Here is a 23649-nt window from a genome sequence, read left to right on the forward strand (position 1 = left end):
AAAATATTAATCATAAGAGCACTGCATTTTCTCTGGTTTCTATTCCCTGACTTTTCAAGCTGATTTTTTTCTATTTGCCCTTTGAATTTTGTTTCAGACTCACATTCATCAAGCCAGAGGAAGTCTGCTTCATACAGGAAGGTGCTGGATCTGGAAGGAATAAAAACCGCCGTGGATGACAGTCCTAAAAAAAGCTGTGTACTCATTTCCTACTTTTAGAAGAACCTATTTGTACATCACGGCCATCCCTGAAGCAAACACATTTGCCTTGAGCCCTGCTCTATCTGCCCTGTGAGGTTCCCTCAACACTGGAAACACATTATTCTGTTGTTGTTCTAATCCCAGCCTCTGAGTCAGGGCCTGGCCGAGTGGGTTTTTCATAAATATGCACTGATTGCCTGACTCAGGATTAATGTAGGACAGGGCTCTGATTAGCAAATGCTACCTGCAGGAGGCACAGGAAATACCACAAATGGAGATAAAATGCTGTTAGCAGATTTTATCTCTTTTTTTCTTTTTTTCTTTTTTATTGAGGGCAGAGCATAATCACTTATCTCCTCTGGTCAAACCTCTTCAGACCTTCAGGATCTGAAAGCAGTTCACTTAAAAGCTCTCCATAGGGGCCCTCTTCCATCCAGGGCTAGCGGAAGAGCACAAGATGAGGGCCACTGCTCCTAATTTTATTCCTTTCCTGCCGTGTCAGCAGTTCACCAGGATCTATATAGTACCATACCTTCTAACTTAAAGATGAAACCAGCAACAAAATAAACATACCGTTCTTCTTTTGATAACTTGTGTACAAAATAAAAGGTTGATGTTACGATTTCTAGGATACTGGTCACAGTAAGATTTAATATGTTTATGGATATTAGACTAGGACCCCCCTCTTCTCTTTCAGTGAATACACTGCACCCAACTTCCTGCAAGTTTCCCTAAAAGCAAAAACCCTCGAACAAGTCCTCGTTTCACCGATACACTCCATAGCTGGTTTTGTTGCCATGCACAGCTTTGTCAGGCTGCAGAGCTCGCGCTGGGAGGGCTGCGCCCAGCCCACCCGAAGGTCAGCCCCAGGCGCACACGAGCACCAGGGGATTCGGCCTCGGAGCCTGTTGCTCGCGGGCCAGGCAGAGAAGCAAGTGCATCTCGGGCTGAGACGGTCCCTCCGGGCAGAGAGGTTGGAATCCCACCCGCGCGGGGAACTCGCGGCCCCCTTCCCCTGTGGGCGCGCCAGGACTTCACACCGCACCGATCCAGCCCCTCTCGGCCCTCGCCTGCCCACTCAGACCCAGCCCCACTTTTCAGACCACGGGCGACTCCATTGCTCCTAACATCCAGGGGGGTGTGGGAGAGGCGAGTCCAGGGTGTAGGAGCCACAGCCCCCCATTCTCCCCTGTCCAGGACTTGAGAGAGTCACCAAAGCGTGGAAGAAGGACGGGGATGAGCGAAGCCACGGCCAGGGCGAAGCAATGGCTAGGTCAGGGGAGGCTGTAGCTGACAAACATCCCCCCGCGAGGATGGTACGGTCTGGAGAGGGGCGGGGCTCCAGGGGCTCCGGGTCCCGTTCCCGCCTCGCTCGCTCAGCCGCCGCCGCAGCCAATGAGCGCGCGTCCCTGCGACCCCGCCCCCTCCGGCTCCCCGGCTCCGCCCCTCGCCCCGCCGCCGCCCCCCGCGCGCCTGCGGGGAGAGCTCGCTCGCCCGGCTCTGCTGCCGCCGCCACCCGCGTCGCCTCTCGCTCCTGCCGCCGGCGTGCGGGGACCGAGCCCCGCGGCTGCTGCGCGGCGCTGGGTGGGCGGGCGGCGGGGCCCGCGCGGCCGCTGAGCGCTCGGCGGGGCGGCTCCGCCCGGAGTCCGGCCTGCGCGGCGCGGTGACAGGTGCAGGGTCCCGGCTGCAGACCCACCTGCGCGGGTGGCGCCGCGATGTCCACCACCATGCGGAGGACCGTGTCGGAGATCCGCTCCCGGGCGGAGGGTGAGTGGCTACCGCAGCAATGGGGGCTGTGCACGGAACGTGCGGGGTTAGGGGCGGCTCTGGGCCAGCCTGGGGTCCTGTGCATGCGTGTGTGTGTGTGTGTGTGTATGTGTGCATGTGTATGCGTGTGCGCGCGTGCGTGGATGGAGAGATGCCTGTCCCACCTCTTCCCCCGTTCCTGCGGCGTCTCACATGCACTTGCGGACCCCTCCCCAGATCCTGAGCCCGAGGCTTGCTTTGCACCGGCTGCGCGATCATTTATTTAGATCATTTTATTTGGTCGCTGTCACCGATGCTCCTGCCCAACCCACCTCCCTCTCCAACTCGCTCACAGACCTCCGCGTCTCCTCCACTCGGCTTCCGCACCAGAGCGAACAGAGCCCGAACCCGCCGCCCACCCTTTGGCTCCCCACACGGCACAGCTCCCCGAGCAGAAGCGGGTTTGCCTTGCCAGGGCTGCAGGCAGAAGCCTTTGATCCAAGCCCCTCGCCTCTCAGCAGGAGGAGCCTGCATTGGGTTTGGGTGCTCCGCGGGGACTATGCGCGCAGGTCTCTGCAATCCTGCCTCCTGCAGTGGAGATTCGCCAGGCTCCCTGCTGAGCTTTCGGGTTTTTTTTGTTTTGTTTTGTTTTTCCTTTCGCCTGACGCCTGCCCTGTGGCTAGCTGAACAGACTTCTCAGCCAGGTGGAAGGTGTGTTTTCTTTGCTCCACCCAGGGCCAGCTGTTGAATGGATACACTTGTCAGCCATGAGCAACAGATGCCCAAGGGCCGAGGCACTCTCCATCTTGTCTCAGGAGCCCTCAGCATCCTGCCTAGCACGAGGCAGCCCGTGAATGTTCCTTGGTTTGGCTCACGACAAAGCCGAGAGCATACATATTTTTTCTATTGTTTTTTTCTCTTCCATTAAACCCGTACCTGGATCCTGCAAAGGGCGGAATGACATGTTTTTGAGAATGAGCTTATCTTGCCTTCATCACTGATTCCCATCCTTCCCCACACCCCTCTCTAACGTGAAGCAGGTGGTAAAGTGGTTTTTAGTGGGGGGAAAAAAAAGTTAGGATAGGATTCCAGGAGGTTGAGGCAGGCCATGGTATCACTTTTCTTCCTTGGTGGCCCCCATGTTAGAAATGGGAGCACAGGACTCTGATGTCTGTGATTTCCTGTTTACCTTGCTTGGGAAATACTAAATAAAACTGCTCTGGGGAGAAAGCCGTGCAAAATTCACAACGGACCTGCGTCCTACATAGGAATTGAGTACATACTTACTATTCCGTGCAATACAATGAAAAAAATATACAAGACGCTTTTAGATGCACCGTGGCATAGAGGGTAGTGTTATAAAATGTACACAGTAAAAAACGTTTTCCTTCGTTTCTTAATATACTTCTGAGTGACCTGAGTCGATCTTCCTGATTGCCATGTGAGTGACCCACGCAGGTGTTGGACATATAGTGGTAGCAGTTGGGATTGCTCTTTCACCTAATCATAATTCCCTATAATGAGAGAAAAGACCCGAAAACAAGGCAACACCTGTGGGTTTTATGACAATTGCAAAGTCACTGTTGTTTGTGATTCACATATGTGTTGCAAAGTTGATCATACAGCTTACCTTCCAGGGCCTTGCAACACGCCTGGAGGTGAGGAAACTGTGGCCCAGGTGGTTGGGCACTTGCACAAGGTCAAGGAGTGCGTGCAGTGGAGCCTCTGGATGACGAGCTCTGGGGAAACAGGGGCTGCTTCTTATATAATCTTCGTGGTCCCTGTGTGCCCCCACAGCGCCAGGGGCCCCGTGGCACTTGGTGAATGACTCTCCCCTCCCATGTTGGCCAGTTTCCGTTTATTATGTGCTGAGCATTTCGCTCCAGGCTGTGGTGAGGACAACGTTAAGTAATGACTCTGTGGGCCGGTGATGTGGCTCATTGCCTGCTCTGCCCACACTCTTCTTTCCTAAGGAAAATTCTCCTCTGAGAGCTCCCACTGCCTGAAGGGCCTTGTTCTGAACTGCAGCCCCCTTGGTCTCAGCGGATGGGGCCAGGGGAAGCCCTGGACACCAGGGCAGACAACCCATGGATGGCTCGGACACACACCACACTTGTGACCTGGTGGTTTGGCTGCTGCAGACTCTCTGTGGTGAATGTCTCTCTCATAGAATGATAGAAGTCTAGAGTCTTAGAGTGAACGTTATAGCAGAAAGGGGCAGAGGTGAGCAGGCTGGGAGGGGAGATAGTTAATAGGTCACCCAAATGCTGCTCATAGGAGGAAGCAGAAACAGAGTGAACAGGAAGATAGGGGAGACGATGCACTGGATGAAGAGAAGGGGGCAGAGAGACACACGGATGCTGAGAGGGTGGCCAGGCCCGGAACATCTTCCTCCATCCTTCCCTCCCCCAATAGCACTTGGGTAGGCTCCTTTTTCCTGGAAGTAACGCCAATGGGTTTCCGTTCCCTGCATCCCGATTGGCCAGATGTAGGACTGTGCTGTGTGCAACTTATTTGCCATCAAGTTGGGGAGAAAAGACTTAACATGACACAAGGCCTGAATAGCCGAGGAGGGGATGTGGTTAATGGAACGTTGTGCTTGCTGTGGGTGACGTAGGTCCTGTGGAAGGTCAGGACACAGGAGCACGAGGCTCGCTGAGAAAACACTTCACTGAGGTGAGACTGGAGTGCTCACACAGCGGAGCTTTAAAGACACACTGGCATCACCAGGGACCCGGTGAGAGGCAGGTTCTACGCCAGCGGGTCTGGGCGCTGCTGGGTTCTTGACAAGCGCAGGGGCTGTGCGGAGGCTGGCTGGCCGAGAGGGGTTTGGAAGTAGGTAGAGGAACACAATGAAGAAAAAAAATGGTGAAAGTGAACATGGCGTATTTGAGAGCTCTTAAGCAAGCTGGCCAGGAGCAGAGGGAAAGCTGGAAGTCGGAGGATGTACATGGAGGTGCTGCTGATTACAGAGCATTTTGGATGCCAAGATAAGTCATTGGATGTAGAATCAATTGTTTGAAGAGGATCTTCGAGCTTGTCTGATTCAATGTCTCATTCAAGGGTGCCGCCAGCATATAATATCTCTAACGGCCGGTTAGGAGCCCAATCATGACAGCGGAGTGCCATCCCCAGAGAAGTGTTTTTAGAAAGATTAAGTCTGGATGTGTGTTAGATGGTTGGAGGAAATGACAGTATAGATAAACTCTGTTGATTAAAAAAAAAAGTCTAAAAACGATAAACTCTAAGGTGAGTATTAGAGGGGAGCAGTGAGAAGAGGAAGGGAGGAATCAGAGCTCTATCTAAGTAAATCATGAACTCATCCCACAGATAGCTACTGAGCTCTTCACCAGCACAGCTCCAGTGAGCAGAAGACAGAGAGGCCATCCCTGGAGGTGCTTGCATTGGAGTGAAGTGAGGGACAAAGGAAACATGGTCCGTTAGCAAATTACAGAGCTTGTTCTGTGGTGAGTGCGATGGACAAACCGAAGAGCAGGTGAAATGCTGAAAGCTGGCGGAGGGCCTGCAGTTTCCAGTAGGTTGGTTAGGCTGGCCAGCTTTGAAAAGCTGGAGGAAGGGAAGGAGTTAGCCTGAGGGGTCTGGGAAGGGTGTTTCAGGCAGAAGGAACAGCCAGAGCAAAGGCCTCGGGGCAACAGACAGTCAGGAATGGTAAAGGGACTCTGAGAGGGGGATGGTAGGAAATGAGGTCAAAAGTTCACATCATGGGACAGGGAGATGGAGTGAATAAAGGGCAGGGGACAAAGGGATTAAAATGATGGGAGATTCTCAGGCAAGCTCCTGGGTATCTCATGAAAAGTTCAGTTTCCTGGGCTGGCACATGAAAATTCTGTTCAGTGGATTTTTTTTAATATATCTTTTTAAGAACTCTGTTTGAGAAAATCTGTTTAAAGATAAGAAAATTATCTCTCAATACAATCAGAGAGATAAATTCAGATTTTAAAGTAATTGTGGAACATCCAAATAGACATATTTTGAAGATATTAGAAATTTGGAGGTTATATGTGGGGGGGGAGAATCCAAGGAATATTGAGTTCGAATAGTTGAAACCCTTGTAGAAGGTACGGTAGATTGGCCAGAAAGCAAAATTAGATGAAGCAGAAGGCTGAGAATTTTAGATCTCTTCTCTTGTACACCAGCTATATCAAAGGGGTCTCTGAAAACAGCATCGGGGATGCTTGAAACAGGGACTGACATAGTAGTGGTTTACACAGAACAGTTTTCTCTCACTCTTGTAAAACGAATAGGGAGTAAGCAGTCCAGGCCAGGTATGCCCACTAGATAAAACGGTAAGAGACATTGTCTCTGTACGGCTCTCTGCCGCACCATCCTGAGTGGGTAACTTCCTGAAGTCATACCACCACCACTGGGGAGGAGTTCCAGGTAAGAAACAGTGGGAGGGGGAGAGACCAAGACCTCTCACTGGACTTTCCACACGAAGAGTAAGAGCCTGTTGTGCATTGGCTCCCGTGTGCAAGGAGCGCTGGGAAAGGGAGTTGGCCAGCTGGGCACGTTACTCAGGGTCTGATCCCTGAAGGAGAAGGAAGAAGGGTTACGGGTAGGCAACGAACAGGCATAGTCGCTATCAGGTACTCAGACTGTTCAAGGCTTTGGCTGGAATCAAAGAAGTGTTCAAGAGCTTGTAATGTACAAAATCGTAAGCATGAAGTCACTCAAAACTAAGGAAATGCACCAAAAAAAATACAGGCCTGTCCAATGATTTGCATTTTCTTTCTATGAATATTGTAACGCTAAACTGTTCGACATTCATTTGATTATGTGCAATGTGCTAAAGCGATGCATTAAGGAGCTGTTTTAGGGATTGTTTTCCTAAATTGGTTTGTATAAGTGGCAGCTTTAAAATGTCTGCAGTGACATAGAATACTATGTTTCTTTCCTTAAGAGATTTTTAAAAAGTAGCATTCCCCCTGACTGGTTGCTCAGTGGTTAGAGCATCCATCAGCTCTCAGATCAAAGGGTCTCAATTCCAGGTCAAGGGCATGTGCCTTGGTTGCAAATTTAATCCCCAATCCTGGATGAGGATTAAAAAAAAATTGTATCAAAGTAATTTCTGTAAGGATGTAAGGATTGTTAGAGGGAGAGGCCATTTCATTTATTTAGGTAAAAAAAATTCTTTGTTTAGCGTTCATGTTTTATGCCCTGGCTGTGTACCCGCTGATTGGCTGGTGGGACAGAAAGGAGTGGTGAATTCAGGGGATCCCAGTGGACATGTGGAGATGAGTGAAAGATTTATAACTGACGGCACTGTGTGAGAGAGGGGGGCGGGGTGTGAGTGTAGTGATACTTCATGGAATCAACATTTGAGAATCCCCAATACATGTCATTTTACTTAGTGTCATTCTCAAGATATTAAATGTGGGAGAACACAGTTATTTTAGGTTTTCTAATCTATAGTACACCATGCTTTTCTTTTTAATATCTCATTTCAGAAATAGAGATTGAATCATGTGCCTGCCTTACAGCCATAAAAAGTTTACATAGATCAGAGTGTACTTTGGGAGTTACTGAAAGGGTTGCTGCTTTCACATAGTTTCATTATTATTCACATAGTTTCGTTTTTATTCAGGCAACAGTTTCATTCTTCACTCATCACGGGATCCCACACCTTTCAATGCCCTTATCCTCTGGGTCATACATTCCCCAATGTTTTCTTTAGTGATATGTATGTTGTTGCTCTCACAGAGGGCATTGTCGGGCATAAAGTAGGAGCTCAACTACTGGGTGAACGAATGGATCTTATGCCCTGGACAAGAGATAACCTAGAGACGCCTTATAATCACACCTACTTGATATTCTCCTCCTGGAAGCTGAGCATCGGGAAGGAGTGAGCTTTCTGTGACCTGTTTGTGACCTGCACTCACAGCTTTGCGGGCCACATGATCGCCTTCTGTGTTTGTCAGATGAATGCGTAACTCTGAGCTCCGTGCTGAGTGGAAGAACTTAACTTGGTTCTCTTGGTTGTTGAAGTAACACCTGCTCATGGGAAAAACTCACACTGCAGAAAGGTGTCAAGGCAGTGAAAAACCACCACAAACTGTATTATCTAAATAGAATAAATGATGGCATTTTAATACATATGCTTTGTAACTATTTTCTAAAAGGGGAGAGATATATTTATTTGTTTAAAACAATGAGTCATGTGCTGCATTATTTTTAATTCTTTCCCTTTTAGTATTTCATGGACATCCTAGCCTATCATGTAGATTTCTGTATATTCCATGATAAGGATGGATTTAATCTTTTTTTCTACTTTTATTAAAATATAATTAGTTTCAGGTATACATCGTAGTGATATATGTACATATATAATTGATTACCACAATAAGTTTAGCTAATATCCATCATTTCACATAGTTTCAAGATATTTTTCTTGTGATGAGGGCTTTTGAGATCTACTCTCTTAGCAACTTTCAAATATGCAGTGCACTATTGTTAACTGTAGTCACCACTGTACATTACATCCCAAGACTTAGTTATCTTACAGTTGGAAATCTGTATCTTTTGACTCCCATCCCCTGTGGAAGGGATTTTTGTCTCGCAAGACTTATATCCTTGGTGCCTAGAGCAGTATCCAGCATTTGGTAGGGACCTCGTGATTATATGTTAATGAATAGATCATTAATGTCATGGCAGCTTAATACTTTTATGTCCATGTATAATAATTTAGTAAGAAGTCCTCTGTAGGTGGGCATATGGCATTTCAATTTTATTTGTAAACAAACCACTCTTGAATAAGCAACCTTATATATCTTTGTGTACTTTTCTGATTATTTCTTTGTAAAAAGCCCTGAGGCATTACTGGGTCAAACTTATGTACCTTTTTAAATCGAAAAAAAAAAAAAAAGGTATTTTAAAATTGCTAGAAAGACAATACCAGTTTTCTCTCCCAATGAGAGTGAGCAGGAGTAACTGTTTCTCTATACCCTTCTCCAGTATTTAGAGTCTTTTTTATCCTAATGAATATGCTTATACAGCGCAGAGTGAATGTTTATGTTTACATTGCTTTGGTTATTAGGTTGAATACATTTTTATAAGTTTAGTGATTTTTTTCCTAAATTGTTTATTCAAGTTCTCTTATGAATTTTTTTGTACTTTTGAGATTATGCATTTTGAAGATATTATTTTTTTCTCTCATTATAGTTTATCTTCTAATTTTATAGTATTTTCTGGTATATGTGAATTAATTTTTATGAAGTATGCTGTTATTTTTTTCTTAAAGTTTTTGCTTTATTTCTCATTTCAAGATAATGATCATTTTTAACTTATATTTTTCTCCTAGTACTTTCAGGTTTCATATAAACAGTTAATGTGTAATTTCTGTGGGATTTAGTTTGTTGTTGAGATATGAGGTAGGGACCTAATTTTATTTTTTCTTAACTTATCCACTTGACATGATAATCATATATTTAATCATCCATTCTTTCAGTATTTATTTGGGCGCTTCTTTTATATACTAAATTTACATACATAATTCATCATTTCTGGAGTTAGTATCTCTTTTTCCATCTTCTTCTGCACCCTGCCCCTCAAAACCCCAATTTTAGTCTGTCTTTTGGCTCCTGTATCAAATTTCTTTATTGCAGTTAATAAAAAATATCCTCAAAGTGGTCCTGCTCTAACTGCTCTTTTCTCTAATTTCTTTTGTGGCTCTTTTTCTGTTTCTGTTTTCACTCTGAACCAAAGGAGTCAAGTTAAACAATGTGTTGGGCTATTTGTTGGCATTTCATTATGTTTATCATTTATACTAAGAGAATTCACATCTTACAGATATTGAGTCATTTAAACTTAGTTTTTCTCTCTATTTATTGGCATTACTTTCATCTGCTGGGAGATGTTTCTTAAAAATAAACACTGCCCATTTTAGGATGTGATCCTAGATGGTTTACGTTGTATGAAGATATTGTTAATGGGGTTCTTTCTGAAATAATCTATTTTTGTTTATGACTATTGGAACATGTAAAGTGGAAACTATTGATTTTGAAACTATCAGTCTGAATTCTTTCATTTTTAGTAGCTTTTCAGTTAGTTATCATCACCATAAATTTAAAAATTATATATCACAAGACAGTGTCTTTTTAAAGAAGGTTTTCAGTTCATTAGACTTGACCGGGTATATTTTGATTATATACTAATTTTTTCCCCCAGTAAGATTGGTTCAATTTTACTTGCTGAAATATTGTGGACTCTGGCTCCAACTTATTACTTTTAAGGTGTCACACAGTATCCCTTACATAATAGTCAAGACACAGCTCCTTTTAATGCTTTCTGCTAGAGGCAGGAGTCAGAATTTAGACCAGCTGGGAATTAACTGTTGCTTTCATGGAATATACTTAGATCAGACTGGCACTCTTAACTTTCATCAGGACTAAGAGAAATAAACTGTGAGCCACAAATGCTAGACACAAATATAATTTTCAGTATTCTAATAGCCACATTAAAAAAAATTTAAAAACAAGCAGTTAAAGTTAATTTTAACTCAGTGTAGGCAAAATACTGTTTCATGTTACTTATATAAAAGTTAATAATGAGGTAGTTTGCTGTATTCATTTTCTGTACTAATTTTTAAAAGTCTGCTGTGCCTTTTATATTTACAGTGTTGCTTCTCAGTTTGGACCAGTCCCATTCCATGTGCGCAGTCGGCACATGTGGCTGCCATACATGTTAGGATTTCCTGGAGTTCTTCAGAATCTAACGCTTTATTATGGAAATCATTTCTTAGTAAAAATGCATCTGTAGTTATGCTCTCTTCAGTAGAAATTTAGGCCCTCAACTCCCTTCCTTACCTCAGAAGGCAGTCACACATGTCCTCATAAACCCTCACACATTGTGCTAGTGCTTGGGTAATGCTGCTTTGATGTGCCCGGTGGCCATGGAGAGGTTTTGTTTTGTGTAAGTCTGTCCTATATTTAATAATCCATTCTTTCAATATTAATGTGGGCGCTTCTTTTATATACTAAATTTACATACATGGCATCTTTTGAAGCCTGTTGTGTTCCCATTTAACAAAAACAATCCCCTTTTTAAGTAGATTTGATAAGCGAAAACCATCCCGCCCTACCTTCCTATTAAATAATCCTCATTCAATGTTAACATGAAACATGTGTACACAGTAAATTTTGAGTAGTGTGCTTTTATAGACGATGTTGCCGTCACTTTATTGATCTAAGGGGGCTGTAGACCTTGGCTACAGGCATCATTTGCACAGCTGATTGGGCAAAGGGAAATGTCTGTTTTAAGCCAGGGCCTCTGTCCCTGCTTTTGTGTGAGCCATCTTTGAAGTCAACTGCTCTTGAGCCACTGGGGCTGTGCTGAATGGGATCAGGTTAGTCAGGTGACAGTTTAAGTGGAGACAGTTTCTAAGACCAAAGCCAACCCCAGGCTTCCGACCAAGAAACCACTTGAGTGGGCCAGACCTACTTACTAGGAGCACACGGTTTCACTTTCCTGATGAAGGAAACAAGCAGTGGGGTATGCAATGCTGGGGGGAGGAGAGAGAGAGAGAGAGAGAGAGAGAGAGAGAGAGAGAGAGAGAGAGAGAGAGAGAGAGAGAGAGAGAGAGAGAGAGAAGAAGCCAAGAAATCAAGAGAAGGGAAGCAAGAGAAATCTCCTTCCAGAGTCTGCAGCCCATCTTTTCCCCATCCCTCCCTCACCCCATGTAGACTTAGCCATGTGCAGTCCTGGAAAGCTTTAGGGGGAGGGGGAGGGAGACATGTAAGGAGCTGAGTTAGCACTCTCAGGATGTGTAAGGAGCCACCCTGTCATCATTGCTTTGACCCTGAGTGCCTGTCAGTCACTCGGAGAGCTCCGGGCCTGGGCCCTGCCTTGCTCTGGGAAAGGAAACCCTGGTCCCTGACCCTAGCTTGGACATGAGTGCTCTGCACTGTTGAGTCTTTCTGAAACAAAGCGAGGCCTGCCAAGGCTCCTGAATATCATTTGCATGTGCTTTCCTCCTGTTGGTCTTGGCCAGCTCATCTGGACAAACTAGTTGTCCCATGCTGGAGGTCTCTGGTTCTGAGTGCACCTGCTGTCTGTGACCATTTTTTTCTGGGTTTCTTGCTCTGCCACTATTGTTATGCTAGTGGCTGTGACTGGTTGACCCTTTCCAGTCTCTAACTTAGGGGTGTCGAACTCAATCAGAGAAGGGGCCAAAATCTAAAATCCAGCCTAAATCGCAGGCCGAATGGTTTACTGAACAGTCATAAACTGACAATGTCATAAACTGACAGCGGAGTGCAGTGATGACAGCGCGGTGTGGGCCACATTGCAAGGCCTGGCGGGCTGGATTTGGCCCGCGGGCCTTGTGTTTGACACATGTGCAGTCTAACTGTACTTAAAAAAAAGTTCTTTATCTGACCAAAGCAATGATCTCTCTATATATATTTTATCCAGATTTGATATGCTGCTCTATAATCTTAATCTTGAATTGGGTTCAGTCCACCATCGGTGCCAGAATAGTTGTGATAAATGCCCTCTGGTGGACTTACTCAACTTCTTTAACTTTATTTTCACAATTGTGGGTAATGACATCAGGAAATGACATCAGGAAAAGTGACTCTGTCCCCCATCTTTAATGCAAAGTGTATGGGCAAGGCAGTGGGAGGCTTGTGGAAGGTGAAATGTTTTTTAGCCATTTTTGTGCCTCAGTGGTGCTCAGCCCTGGCTGTGCAGGGAGTAAAATAAGGAGCTCTGGGCAATACCGGTGCCCAGATCCATCCCAGGCCAGTGGAATCAGTCAGGCCAATTATTGGGCATATGGACCAAGCATTGATATCTTATCTCCAAGGTACTTCTAATGTGTAACATGTTAAACAAACACTGGTGTATCCTGGCTGGTGTGGCTCAGTTGGTTGAGGTTTATCCCCTGCACCAAGGTGTCCAGGGTTCCATTCCCAGTCAGGCCACATGCCTGGGTTGTGAGCTCAATCCCCAGTATGGGTAGCTGATTAATGTTTCTCTCCCATCGATGTTTCTCTCTCCCTCTCACTCCCTCTCTCTAAAAAAAACGAAAACATATTTTAAAAAACACACAGTGATGTAGATCCTTGCATTTACTTGCTTGCAGAGAGGAGGGATGGATTGCATATAAAGCCTTGTAGGTTGCCAGCCAAAAATAAATAAATAAATAAATAAATAAATAAATAAATAAATAAAAATAAATAGTCCAAGAGGGTATGGATATTTTTGGTTAAAAGTTTTGTCCATTGCTCAGTTACTCAGTTTCCCTTCTCAGAAATTGTAAAATTCATACGATACTGGATTTTTAGGTTTTGAAGACTTTCCATTAAAAGAAGAGCACACACATGTAGTTTGTTTTTAGCTGTATTATATCTACCCTGGGAGCTTGATGAGTGTGAGCCTTTCTGCAGTGTCATTACTAGTTTTTTGCTAAACTATTTACGTTTAGTATATTGTAGTAATTAATCTCCTTATTCATCCCGTATTCATGGCCCGCATGTGTAGTCATTTGCACCTGGAAGAAAGACTTGGGCAACTTGGTAAAAAGCAACTTTATTTTCAAGAGGTTTATTTCCTTTAGTTTACAATTATTGACTTAATCCCACCATGATGTTAAAAAGTCTTTTATGGTGAATGTATAGAAACTGAAACTGACAGTTTACCACGGGCCCAGTTTACCTGCCTTCCCTGCACGCTGAGAAGTCACTTTTGAGACCCTTCACCTGTGGGTTCTTTGGTCTCATGGATGGGTGTCTGGTTTCAGGATGCGATGAGGATTAGAAAGGAAGCTTTGCAATGCCTTAGAGCCCTGGTCGGCAAACCATGGCTCGAGAGCCACATGTGGTTCGTTGGCCCCTTGAGTATGGCTCTTCCACAAAATACCACGGCCTGGGCGAGTCTATTTTGAAGAAGTGACCCTCAAAAGAAATTTCAATCATTGTACTGTTGATATTGGCTTTGTTGACTAGCAAGTTTGCTGACCACTGGAATGCACTGTGTCCAGCCGTTTGGCTTTTTGATTGTGTAGTTAATTCTCTTTTATCCTTATTGTTTCTGCATTTAGACTTTGCTTTTCAGGTGACAATGTGACTTGTACTCTATAGGCAGACATATTTTTAAAGAGATTTATAGAGGGAAAGTTTTGCCTCAGCTCAGTTTACACCCCCACCCCCATGGTTCCTTATTCTTGTCCTTTTGTTTCAAGTTCAATGGGAGCGTTATTAACACAAGTTGGCCTTTTGTTGGCTTCCAAGTGATTACAATTAGCAAAGGAGAGAACGCTCTTAATTTCCCCAGGTGCCAAGTGGAAGGTCCCTTGATCTTAAGTGACTGTACCTGTGGAATTTTTCCTTATGGTTGGTGAATATATTGTATGTTTTAGTTTTAACTAAGTCCGAATACCAAGGTCTTCAGTCTTAATTGAATGGTTTCTTTATGTCAGACATTTTTTCATTTGTTCAGCTAGGATTGTCCTTTTCTCTTTTAATGCCTTTGATGCAAACTTGAATCACCATGTTTACTGTTTATATTTCATGTGGTTGTTTTGTTTTGTTTTGTCTTCTAAGTGCCAATCTATTTGGCATAGTAGCCATGTAAAAAGCCAAGTGCTTTTGTTCTGTGAGATGAGCTCATGCCCTTGTCAATGACTGACTTGAGAGAAAATGAAATGAGGCACCAGAGCTCCCAATAGGCCTGGAGTGAGATCTGACTTCTGGCTCTTCCAAGCTGTGTGGCCTTGGGCAAGTCACATAACCTCTCTGAGATTCCTGCTTTCCTTTGGCAAAATGGCAGTAATACCTACCAGTGCGTCATAGGCCTGTTGGGTGGAGAGTAGACAAAGCCCAGCTGCATATTGGGCTCTCCCGAGGGGCTGTAAACATGCTGATTCCTGGGTCCCACCCCCGGAGATTCTGATTTCATCCTCAGGATAGAGGTTTGAACCAGGGAGAGATGATAGTGCTTGGACTACTAAGTAATCAGTGCCAGTGATGGGATGTGCTCAGGTTCAGGATCTAGTTTGAGTTCATATCTACCTAACAGATTTGTTGATGAATAGGATGAGGAGCACTGAAGAGAAAGAGGTGTTGAAAATCACTGACAAGCCCAAACCGGTTTGGCTCAGTGGATAGAGCATTGGTCTGCAGACTCAAGGGTCCCAGGTTTGATTCCGGTCAAGGACATGTACCTTGGTTGTTGGCACATCCCCAAATTGGGGGGGGGGGGGGGGGGGAGTGTAGGAGGCAGCTGAATGATGTTTCTCTCTCATTGATGTTTCTAACTTTCTATCCTCCTCCCTTCCTCTCTGTAAAAAAAAAATCAATAAAATATATTTAAAAGAAAGAAAATGACTGATGTTTTGAACCCTGAGCCCAAAATAGTGGCACCATTTACTAAGGAAAAACACTTGAGATGAAGAACTGAAAACCTCCTTCCATCTTAGAAATGAGTGTGGAGATCCACATATGCCAAAATATGTATGTTTGTGTACATTTCTTTCATGTTGTTGTTGTTGTTTAGAAAGACTATTGCATTTATCTTAAAATCAGGATTTCAATCCATCCTGCATTTTCTCCATCTTTTCCCCAAATATTCTTTAGAACTTTAGAAAACGTAACTATTGTGGTCTTAGCTGTTCCTAGATCTTAGACATCTAGGAACTGAGTAATTCTATTGACGAGACTTTTTGCTCCACAGTCAGAGATGAGAATAGTGTTCCGTGTCACCCTTATGTTGCTTTGGCTCTTGAGGGGTTCCTCGCCACGGGGATGTTCTTCCGAGTGAGAAATGCAATGAGAGCTATCAAGTAGGTGCTCAGCAAATGTTGCTTGCACTCGCCTCTGGGGGGTGATTGGGATAAGATCAGCTGTTGAGATTGAGGAAGGCAACTTCAGCAGGTGGAGTGGTTTTGAAGCCGCGTGGAGTTTTCCTCTCGTCACCAGAGGCCCATTGCACTTTGCTCAGCCATGGTCGCGGGCACAGCACGTCTAAGTGGTTGATTCCATGATTCTAATTAGTGGTGGTAGCAAGTGGGGGGCAGAGTGATGCAGCAAGAGGCTCTTTCTGCACTGGGTGATTTTTTTATGTATGCCCTTAGAAGGTTTTTGAATATCTGTTCAACCTATCCTCTCCTTGTTCTTGTTCTGCCTGTAAATTGTGTGGAGCTGATAGCAACCTCACACGTTTGTAGGTGTCATTGCTTTAATGTCCCTGAGCACTGTGCTGGGTCTTTTAAGTTCTTGCAGCCCACCAGCTGTCACTCACACCTCCCAGCTTAATCTGGTTAGTGGTGGTTTCTCTCTCTCTCTCTCTCTCTGTCTCTCTCTCTCTCTCTCTCTCTCTCTCTCTCTCTCTTTCTCCCTCCCCCCCCCCCCCCCCCCCACACACACACACATCCTGACAAACGAATGGCTGCCAGCCCTGTCTTCCTTTTGTGCAAGTGACTCCTAAGTCTCGGGCCTGTCTTGTCCAACCAGTCTTGGTGGTTCTTCGGTGCTGCCCACAGTGCTTATGGCAGATGAGCCACCTGGAGCCACTCCCATTCTCAGGGTTCTGTCTAGAGGTGGTGTTCTCTGTGCACCTTTATGGGTGACCTGTTTTTCTAGGCTTGTTCACTGGACCTGGTGGATATTTTACATGCCAGATTGTGGCATTGCTCGTCATCGGTAGGCAGATGAGAGTGGCACCCCCTCTTCTTATCTGGGGTAGCGTGTGGTTCTGCAGAATAAAAAGCTGCTCTTGCTCGTGGGCGGTTTATATTGTTGCGTGTGCTGCTCTGACTCCTTCGTCAAAGCCATAATTAGCAGGTAGGCTTTCGTTTCTCCCCTGGGTGTTTTGGGTGGTTGAGACTTTGTTAAACAATAAAGGTGGATAATGTTCCTCTCCTGCCAAAGTCGCAGTGGTGATACAAAGCAGGTGCCCATCACACTGCACTGCCTGTCCTGAGAACAGCACAGCGGCAAAGGGATGTTAGAATGTTTCTGCTTCTTTAAGCAAAGCGAGGGTGAGTCTGTTGGAATCAGACATGCATTTTCCTGTTTTTATGTCTCCTGGCCCTAAAAATGAAAGTTGTGATCATTCAGAAAATTTCCGTGGTTGTATTAGTATTTTTTCCAGTATGTTATAAGGGCTCACTCATTCAAAACTGTAATTCATATGTGAAGGCATTGCTACTGAAGTCAGCGGGGTTAACTCTCCTCAAAGCACTTTTATCAACTAATCCGAGAATTCCTTTTTCCATCGACAAAACGATTAAAACTTGCTTGTGCATTGGCTCTCTGATATATTGATGATTTTCTGATGACCTTATAATTGTCTTTTTTTTTTTAAAAAAAAAATATTTTTAAAAATAGCATCATGAAATTCGAGCTTTGGAGGGAACTGAGCAATAATACAGTGCAGCCTGGTCCCTGAGACGGTTACCCAGCTCCTGCTTGAATACCACTCAATACGAGAATCACACCCCCTGCTGAAGCAGCCATTTCACCCTCAGACAATTCTACTTCCTAGCAAGCCTTTCTTGCTAAGAAAGCAGTGAAAGCAGCATAGCCATTTATTTTCCACACATCTGCCTGGGCCAAATGTCCCCTATGTTGTATTTGCACAGTTGATTTTTTTTGAGGCCTTAGTATTAGATCTTCGACTATTAGATATTCAGGCTTTTTAAACCTCCCCGGATTCCGATTTCTTTTCATGTTGTCTGTGCATTTATTCATCATGCCTTGTGTGTCCTCATCCTGTCATTGGAACCCAGGCTGTCTGGCTCCAGAGCCATCACTAAGTGATGCATTTAACCATCCAGGGGGTCCTCTTGGGTCACAGCAGAGCCTCATGGGATTCTGGGATCTCTCACTCTCCTTGTATTGCCTTGTTGTTCCCTCTGTGCACCCACCCTATTCTCTATTTCATTCACAATTTAGGCATGTCCCTGGCTTCAGGGTGCTGTGACCCCTCCAGCCCTGCCCTCCATGACAGTCCCTGCTCAGCGCCAAGTCTGCCTGCCTGTGTCTCTGGATCTTGAGTTCATATCCCCAGAAGGCAATCAGATTAGCCTTGCTGGTCAGATGCCTCCTGTTCTCCCTGACATCCTGGGCCAGGGGCCAGGGAACGAGGCCAGGAGAGGGGAGGAGGGGCAAGAGCCAAGGGTGTCCGTGAGTCGGCTCCTTCCGACGGGCTTGCAGGCAGGGGTAACCAAAGGATGGCCTCCCTTGGACTCCCCGCTCTGTGGCTGTTGGCCATTTGTAAAGCCACAGTGCTGTGCCCTCATGGAATCCTGTCACCATAACCATGGAATCGTGTTCCGTTTTACAGGGCCTAGCTGGAAGCCTTGCTGAAATGCAAAATGCTAAGGATTTGGCCAATAGCATGATTGTCTCACCTGAGGTGACGTCAAGGACCTTTGCCAAAGGGGAAAACTTTTTTTGATCTCTGACTATACCTCCTGTGTGTGAAAAAACACCACGTTCAAAACGTTGAGGTGTGCTACGCAGTGTTACCTGAATGCTCCGTGCAAAACTGAACTGCTCCCTTTTAACTTCCGAAATGATGGTTTTCAGAATTTTCCCATAAATCCTTTAGGAGCCCTGGAGCCCATTCCATACATCCATGAGCTCTGAAAGCACATCCGTAGACCACATTTGCCATAAACAGTAGTTTACCATGTACAGGACCTGCATTTTCCTTGTTAGAACCCTGGGACCCCAGTTTATGTCCAGCCTTTGAACCCACTCTCATCACCGTGCTTCGTCTGTGAGAGACACTTCACTTAACTGCTCTGCAGGTGCTCACAGTTCTGTAGGTTTACAGGTTTTATAGATATGCTCCATCGTAGGAATTCATCTAGAGCAGCTAGGTACTGCCTTTCCTTTTTTTCATTTTTAAATAATCCCCCCCTCCCCTCCCTTTTGCTTTAGTTCCTCCAACTCATGTCTGTTCTAACCTTTCCAGTCTTAAGAAGATTTTCCTTGATAGAGAGTGAAATGAAGTAGGAGATGCAGTAAAGTATGGTAGCAACCATACTTAGGTAAAAACTGCTGTTTGAATTTTAACCCTGCTCTCTGGCTTCGACACTCGCTTACTTGCTTAAACAATAGGGTAGTTGCCTCAGCTTCCAGATTGAGACCTGGAGGCTAAGGGAATTTTCCTGTGCCTGTGGACCAGGACCACAGGAGATGGGTTCCCATTGACTCAGTAGCTCCAGGAGTTGAAACTGCAGATAACCTTTAGAGATTAACTTTGCTCAGCTCTGCTTCTGTACTATCTGGCTATTGCAAGATAGGTCCATATTCCAAAGTCCAGCAGGATGTGGCTGGGAAAGACCCTATGGGCTGTTTCCAGCGTTTAGAATTTAGAATTTAGAATAAAGGAAAATTTTTGTGGTTTAGACCTTTAAGAGGACTGCCTACACCTGGAACGGTGCGGTCATGAGTGTGGACTCCACTTGTGTGTGGTGCTCTCACAGCTGTCCTGGCCAGTTCAATAAATCCTTGACTGCTTTTTTAATCAATTGGCAGGCTCCGGTGGTCTTATTTCTGACTCCAGGGTTCGACCCCACAACAGCAGGAGTTGAGAAGTTCTGCTTTAAAAAAATTTTTTTTTAATTCTTTAGAGAAGTTCTGCCTTTTATTTTATTATCTGCAGGCAGCAGACTGATGCCATCAGTCCCCTGTATTCCAAAGGGAAGGGAGGAAACATTTTGGTAGTCTCCAACACTTTTTAAAACATATTTCCTCCATTCTCAGATGTCTGTGCATGTTGTTATTCTTTAGTGAACAGGTGAGCCAATTTTCAACCTTTCCCATGATCTTTTTTGTCTTATTTTACTTGTTCAGTGACTTCCTGGGCAGCCCCAGTGGTCTCTTTGAATACTCCTTTTTTCTCCCTTTTGTCAGGACCTTTCACAACGAATCAGCATGCTGCTTTACCCGTGCTTCCAAACTTCTGCTCTTCCTGGGTTGCGATAACTTGTACTGTGTCCTCAAATCTAAAGTGCATGTGTGGCTCAGCCTGGTGTTCCCTCCTCTGACTGTCCAAAGCTCTTTGGTGCAGTTATGTCTTCTATGAGTATCATTACTACTTCATCACTTTTGCATTGATTAGAGTCCAGTACACAGTAGCCACTCCTCCTCCTTTTTCCTGAATGGATTGGATGCCAAAACAAGTTAACGATGCTTTTAGCTCATTGAAACTTCTCGGAGGTGCCTGGTGGATGCCTGGTTGTTGAAACCCCGTATTGCTTAGTGCAGTCTTTTTCTGTGCCAGTGTTTAATTCTCTGTGAGGAACACAGCGTTTACTTCTATCTGACCAAGTGATCTTTGGGATATTCCCAAGGTGATAGCATTCATTTCCTTTCATCTTTCATTGTTCTTCTTCCTCTTCCTGCTAAGCATGATTTGGCATTGATAAATGTTTCCATTGCTATTTTTAGCCACTCAGCATGCCCAAGATGACTCTTTTTCTGGGTTAATATCAATGGCTGGCAGCCAGGAAATTTGAGTGCTTACTATGTGTGAGGTGCAACACTCGGCATGCCATAGATTTCCATGTCATACCGCTTAAGGTAACCTTTCCTGTGAATACCAGCAATACTTTTTTCAGTGTCTACCACTTAGACTTCATACAACTACTTTGGGGCCCTAATGCAGTTCAGTGTGAGTTCAGGAAGTGTTAACCCATTATATTTTCCTATTTTAGGCATTCATGCTGTTAATGTGTTTTCACACTTGGTTATTTTTATATCTGTTCCCACAAAGGCACTTTAAGAAAAATATTATTTACCCTGTATGGTCATGACAGGTCCTGATAGGAAAATATGTCAGAGGGCATCCGGAAAGGGAGACTATTAAGTTGTCTTTTTTTATATTATTTTTTTATATCTGATATTAAAATAGAAAATTTAGTAAACATTTATGGCATGCAAGAGACTTCCATGAAGTGTTAAGTTTCTTGCCCATATTAGAGTAACATACATGATAGGTACTTACATGTATCCTTATGTTTGCCTTGTCCTTGATATATAAGTTAGGTACACCCGTAACATCTATTATTCTTCTCAGTTTCTGTATACCTAAGTCAATCAAAAGATTAATGTTGGAGGGGTCCAAGAACACCATATATATTCAAAACTTTTACAGGTGACACTTCAAGGAAGAATGGTCATCTAACAAGGCCATGAGGGTAGGTGAGGGCTGTGGTTGAAAAACTTGTATTGAGGTGGAATAAGGCAAATAGAGGAGAAATAGTTACAGGGAAAGATCAGGTCAAGCTTACTTGTCGAATGAATGCATCCATCACTATTAAAGCTGGGCTGGAATTTACCAGTTTCCAAATATTGTCCTGACTCTTGTACTAACTGGCTCTCTGACCAGGACCAGTTCTGCATATGAGAAGCTAAGTTTCCTTACATCATTTTGAAAATAATCAAATCTACATCATTTTGAGACTAACTATTTTTTTTTTAATTAAGTGAACCCTTTGTTTGTTAAGATGAAAACAACCAAATCTTGAAGTAGATAGCCACGTTTTACATAGTCAGGGTAAGTGGCTATCATTTGTGACAATAGTCATTATAGTTTCGGTGTTGTAACTTAAATATATCCCAGTTGCATGAACAAGAAGGTGAAGGAGAGGAAACCAGAGGTGTGGAAAGCTTTTTGGCTGTTGTGCAACCCATAGTTATCCTGGAACATGCTGCACTCAGGGCTGGGTTAGGGCAGCTGTTCACGTCCAAGGAGAGCTGATATAGCCAGGACGGCCTGTTAGGGAAAGTTCCAGGCAGCCTGGTGATTTGGAGGTGGGGGTCATGGTAGTTGCATTGTGGTCCTAGGTCATCCATGCAGAGCAAAAAAAGCCAGCTAGTGATGGGGTTCAGGGAATAGATTTCCGCCTCTTGAAGAGGAATGGCCAGGTCCAGGTCTGGTCAGTGCCCAGCTACATTAGATGGGCATCGGGGCAGGACTTGGCTTCCCACCAGGACTGAAATTCCACTACTAAATGCCTCCATTAAAGCTCCATAATATGGAAGCCATGCAGTCTGTAAGGAGTTGGAGTAGTTCCAGAGTCAAATGAAAGGCTTTACAGGAAGGTCAGGGATGACCCAAGGCAGCTTGAGTAATGGACAGTCATTTCAGGATGCCACAGAGTCGGTTTTAATCTTGCTCAGCCTTTTCATATGTGCGCACTGCCAGTGGACTGTGATTAGTCTAGCATGGGCCATGTGCCCAACTTTAAATAAAAAAGGGGATACTATCTTTTTTAATTATTTTTATTGATTTCAGAGAGAAAGGAAGAGGGGGAGAGAGAAACATCAATGATGAGAATCATTGATTGGCTGCTTCCTGCATGCCCCCTACTGGGGATCGAGCCCGCAACCCAGGCTCAATGTGCCCTGACTGGCAATTGAACCCCAGACCCTTCAGTCCGCAGGCCAACGCTCTATCCACTGAGCCAAACCGGCTAGGGCAAGGGGATGCTGTCTTGATGGACCAGTTCCTTGAGACTGCCTACAGCTGAGGAAAGGGGATTTTTCCAAAGAAAACCAAAGGACTGTTATCAGAAGAAGCAGACTGAGTTGGAGCGAGCAGCAGATGGAGCCTGAATCAGTATACTGTGTGCAGGGAAGGTATATGGATGCGATCGAACGTTTCTTTTCCCCTGGCGATTGCAGTCATGGTCTAGAAATTTGAAACGTGTTGCTGGGTAGTTTCTATTTAATCCCCATGCTTTTAGAGGCGTTTGATTTCTTCAGTGCCATAGCACAGCGATTTTCAACCTTTCCTATGTCATAGTACACATAAACTAATTACTAAAATTCTGTGGCACACCAAAAAGTATATCTTTTGCCAATCTGACAGAAAAATAAATAGGTATAGTCTTGATTCATTCATACTGGACAGCTATTGTTGTATTGGCTAGTGTCATTTTATAATTTGACAATCTAAGCCTTAGGGAAAAGGGGTCAGTGCCCATGACTAAATGGTCAGGTATTGCATGCTTTAGAAATGTTTGTGGCACATGAGCTGAAAACCGCTGCCATATTTGAACATGTAGTGTGTAAGTCTCAACCTTTAAAGCACCCAGTTCATTGTTTGCAGAGTGGTGGTTCCCTTTGTACCCTGTCTGTCTGAACAGCTGCTGCCTGGCTCACAACCCAACGTTCAACAATGCAGAATGTGGGATTCACATCCCTTCTGTAGCTCTAGTAACTGCTTCTGTGTTTCTAATTAAATAAACTAGATATATGTATATTCATAGATATCATTAAAAACCAAGTAAATAAAAGATAAACATCTAAATTATTCAGCCAAAGATTGTTTTGTTCCAGAAACTTAAGCCAAAAAAATTTTTTTTCGATGAGGACATTTATTATTATTGCTTTTCCCAGACAACAAAATAAAGACGTTCTTAAATCTTTAGAATGGACCACGGGTAATGCTCATAATTTCCCAAGGTAAGTAACACCTACCTTTAATCACACCTGTGTTCTGTGCTTGTGCCTTTTAAGTCTCTGGTTAGTTTTCCAGTTAATATTCTTTTATTTGATTATATGACAGTTGCAAGCATTGCTGTTTGTCTAATGATCTCATTCTAGGTCAAGAAACATGAGCAATCAATATGGTCTCTTTAATGTCTAATATTGGAAGCCATTGAGTAAGAAGAATGTATAATTGAATTTTCCTAAATATGTTTGGGAAGTTAATATAATATATATG

At 44.4% G+C, this 23649-nt stretch overlaps 1 protein-coding gene across 4 annotated transcripts in view; it reads left to right on the forward strand.

The window, feature by feature from the left end:
- Positions 1 to 1667: 1667 nt before the first annotated feature.
- ATP8A1 (ATPase phospholipid transporting 8A1) overlaps positions 1668 to 23649 on the forward strand; it is a 200481-nt gene continuing 178499 nt past the window's right edge. For all 4 annotated transcript variants that reach the window (XM_084900562.1, XM_084900563.1, XM_084900561.1 and 1 more), the window contains exon 1: positions 1668 to 1968. In XM_084900562.1, the coding sequence (XP_084756688.1) occupies positions 1917 to 1968 (52 nt within the window). In that variant the 5' untranslated portion in view covers positions 1668 to 1916. The remainder of the gene's footprint in view (positions 1969 to 23649) is intronic.

Source organism: Pipistrellus hanaki, assembly GCF_964339955.1.
Source record: "Pipistrellus hanaki genome assembly, chromosome: 1".
NCBI classification, from domain to species: Eukaryota; Metazoa; Chordata; class Mammalia; order Chiroptera; family Vespertilionidae; genus Pipistrellus; species Pipistrellus hanaki.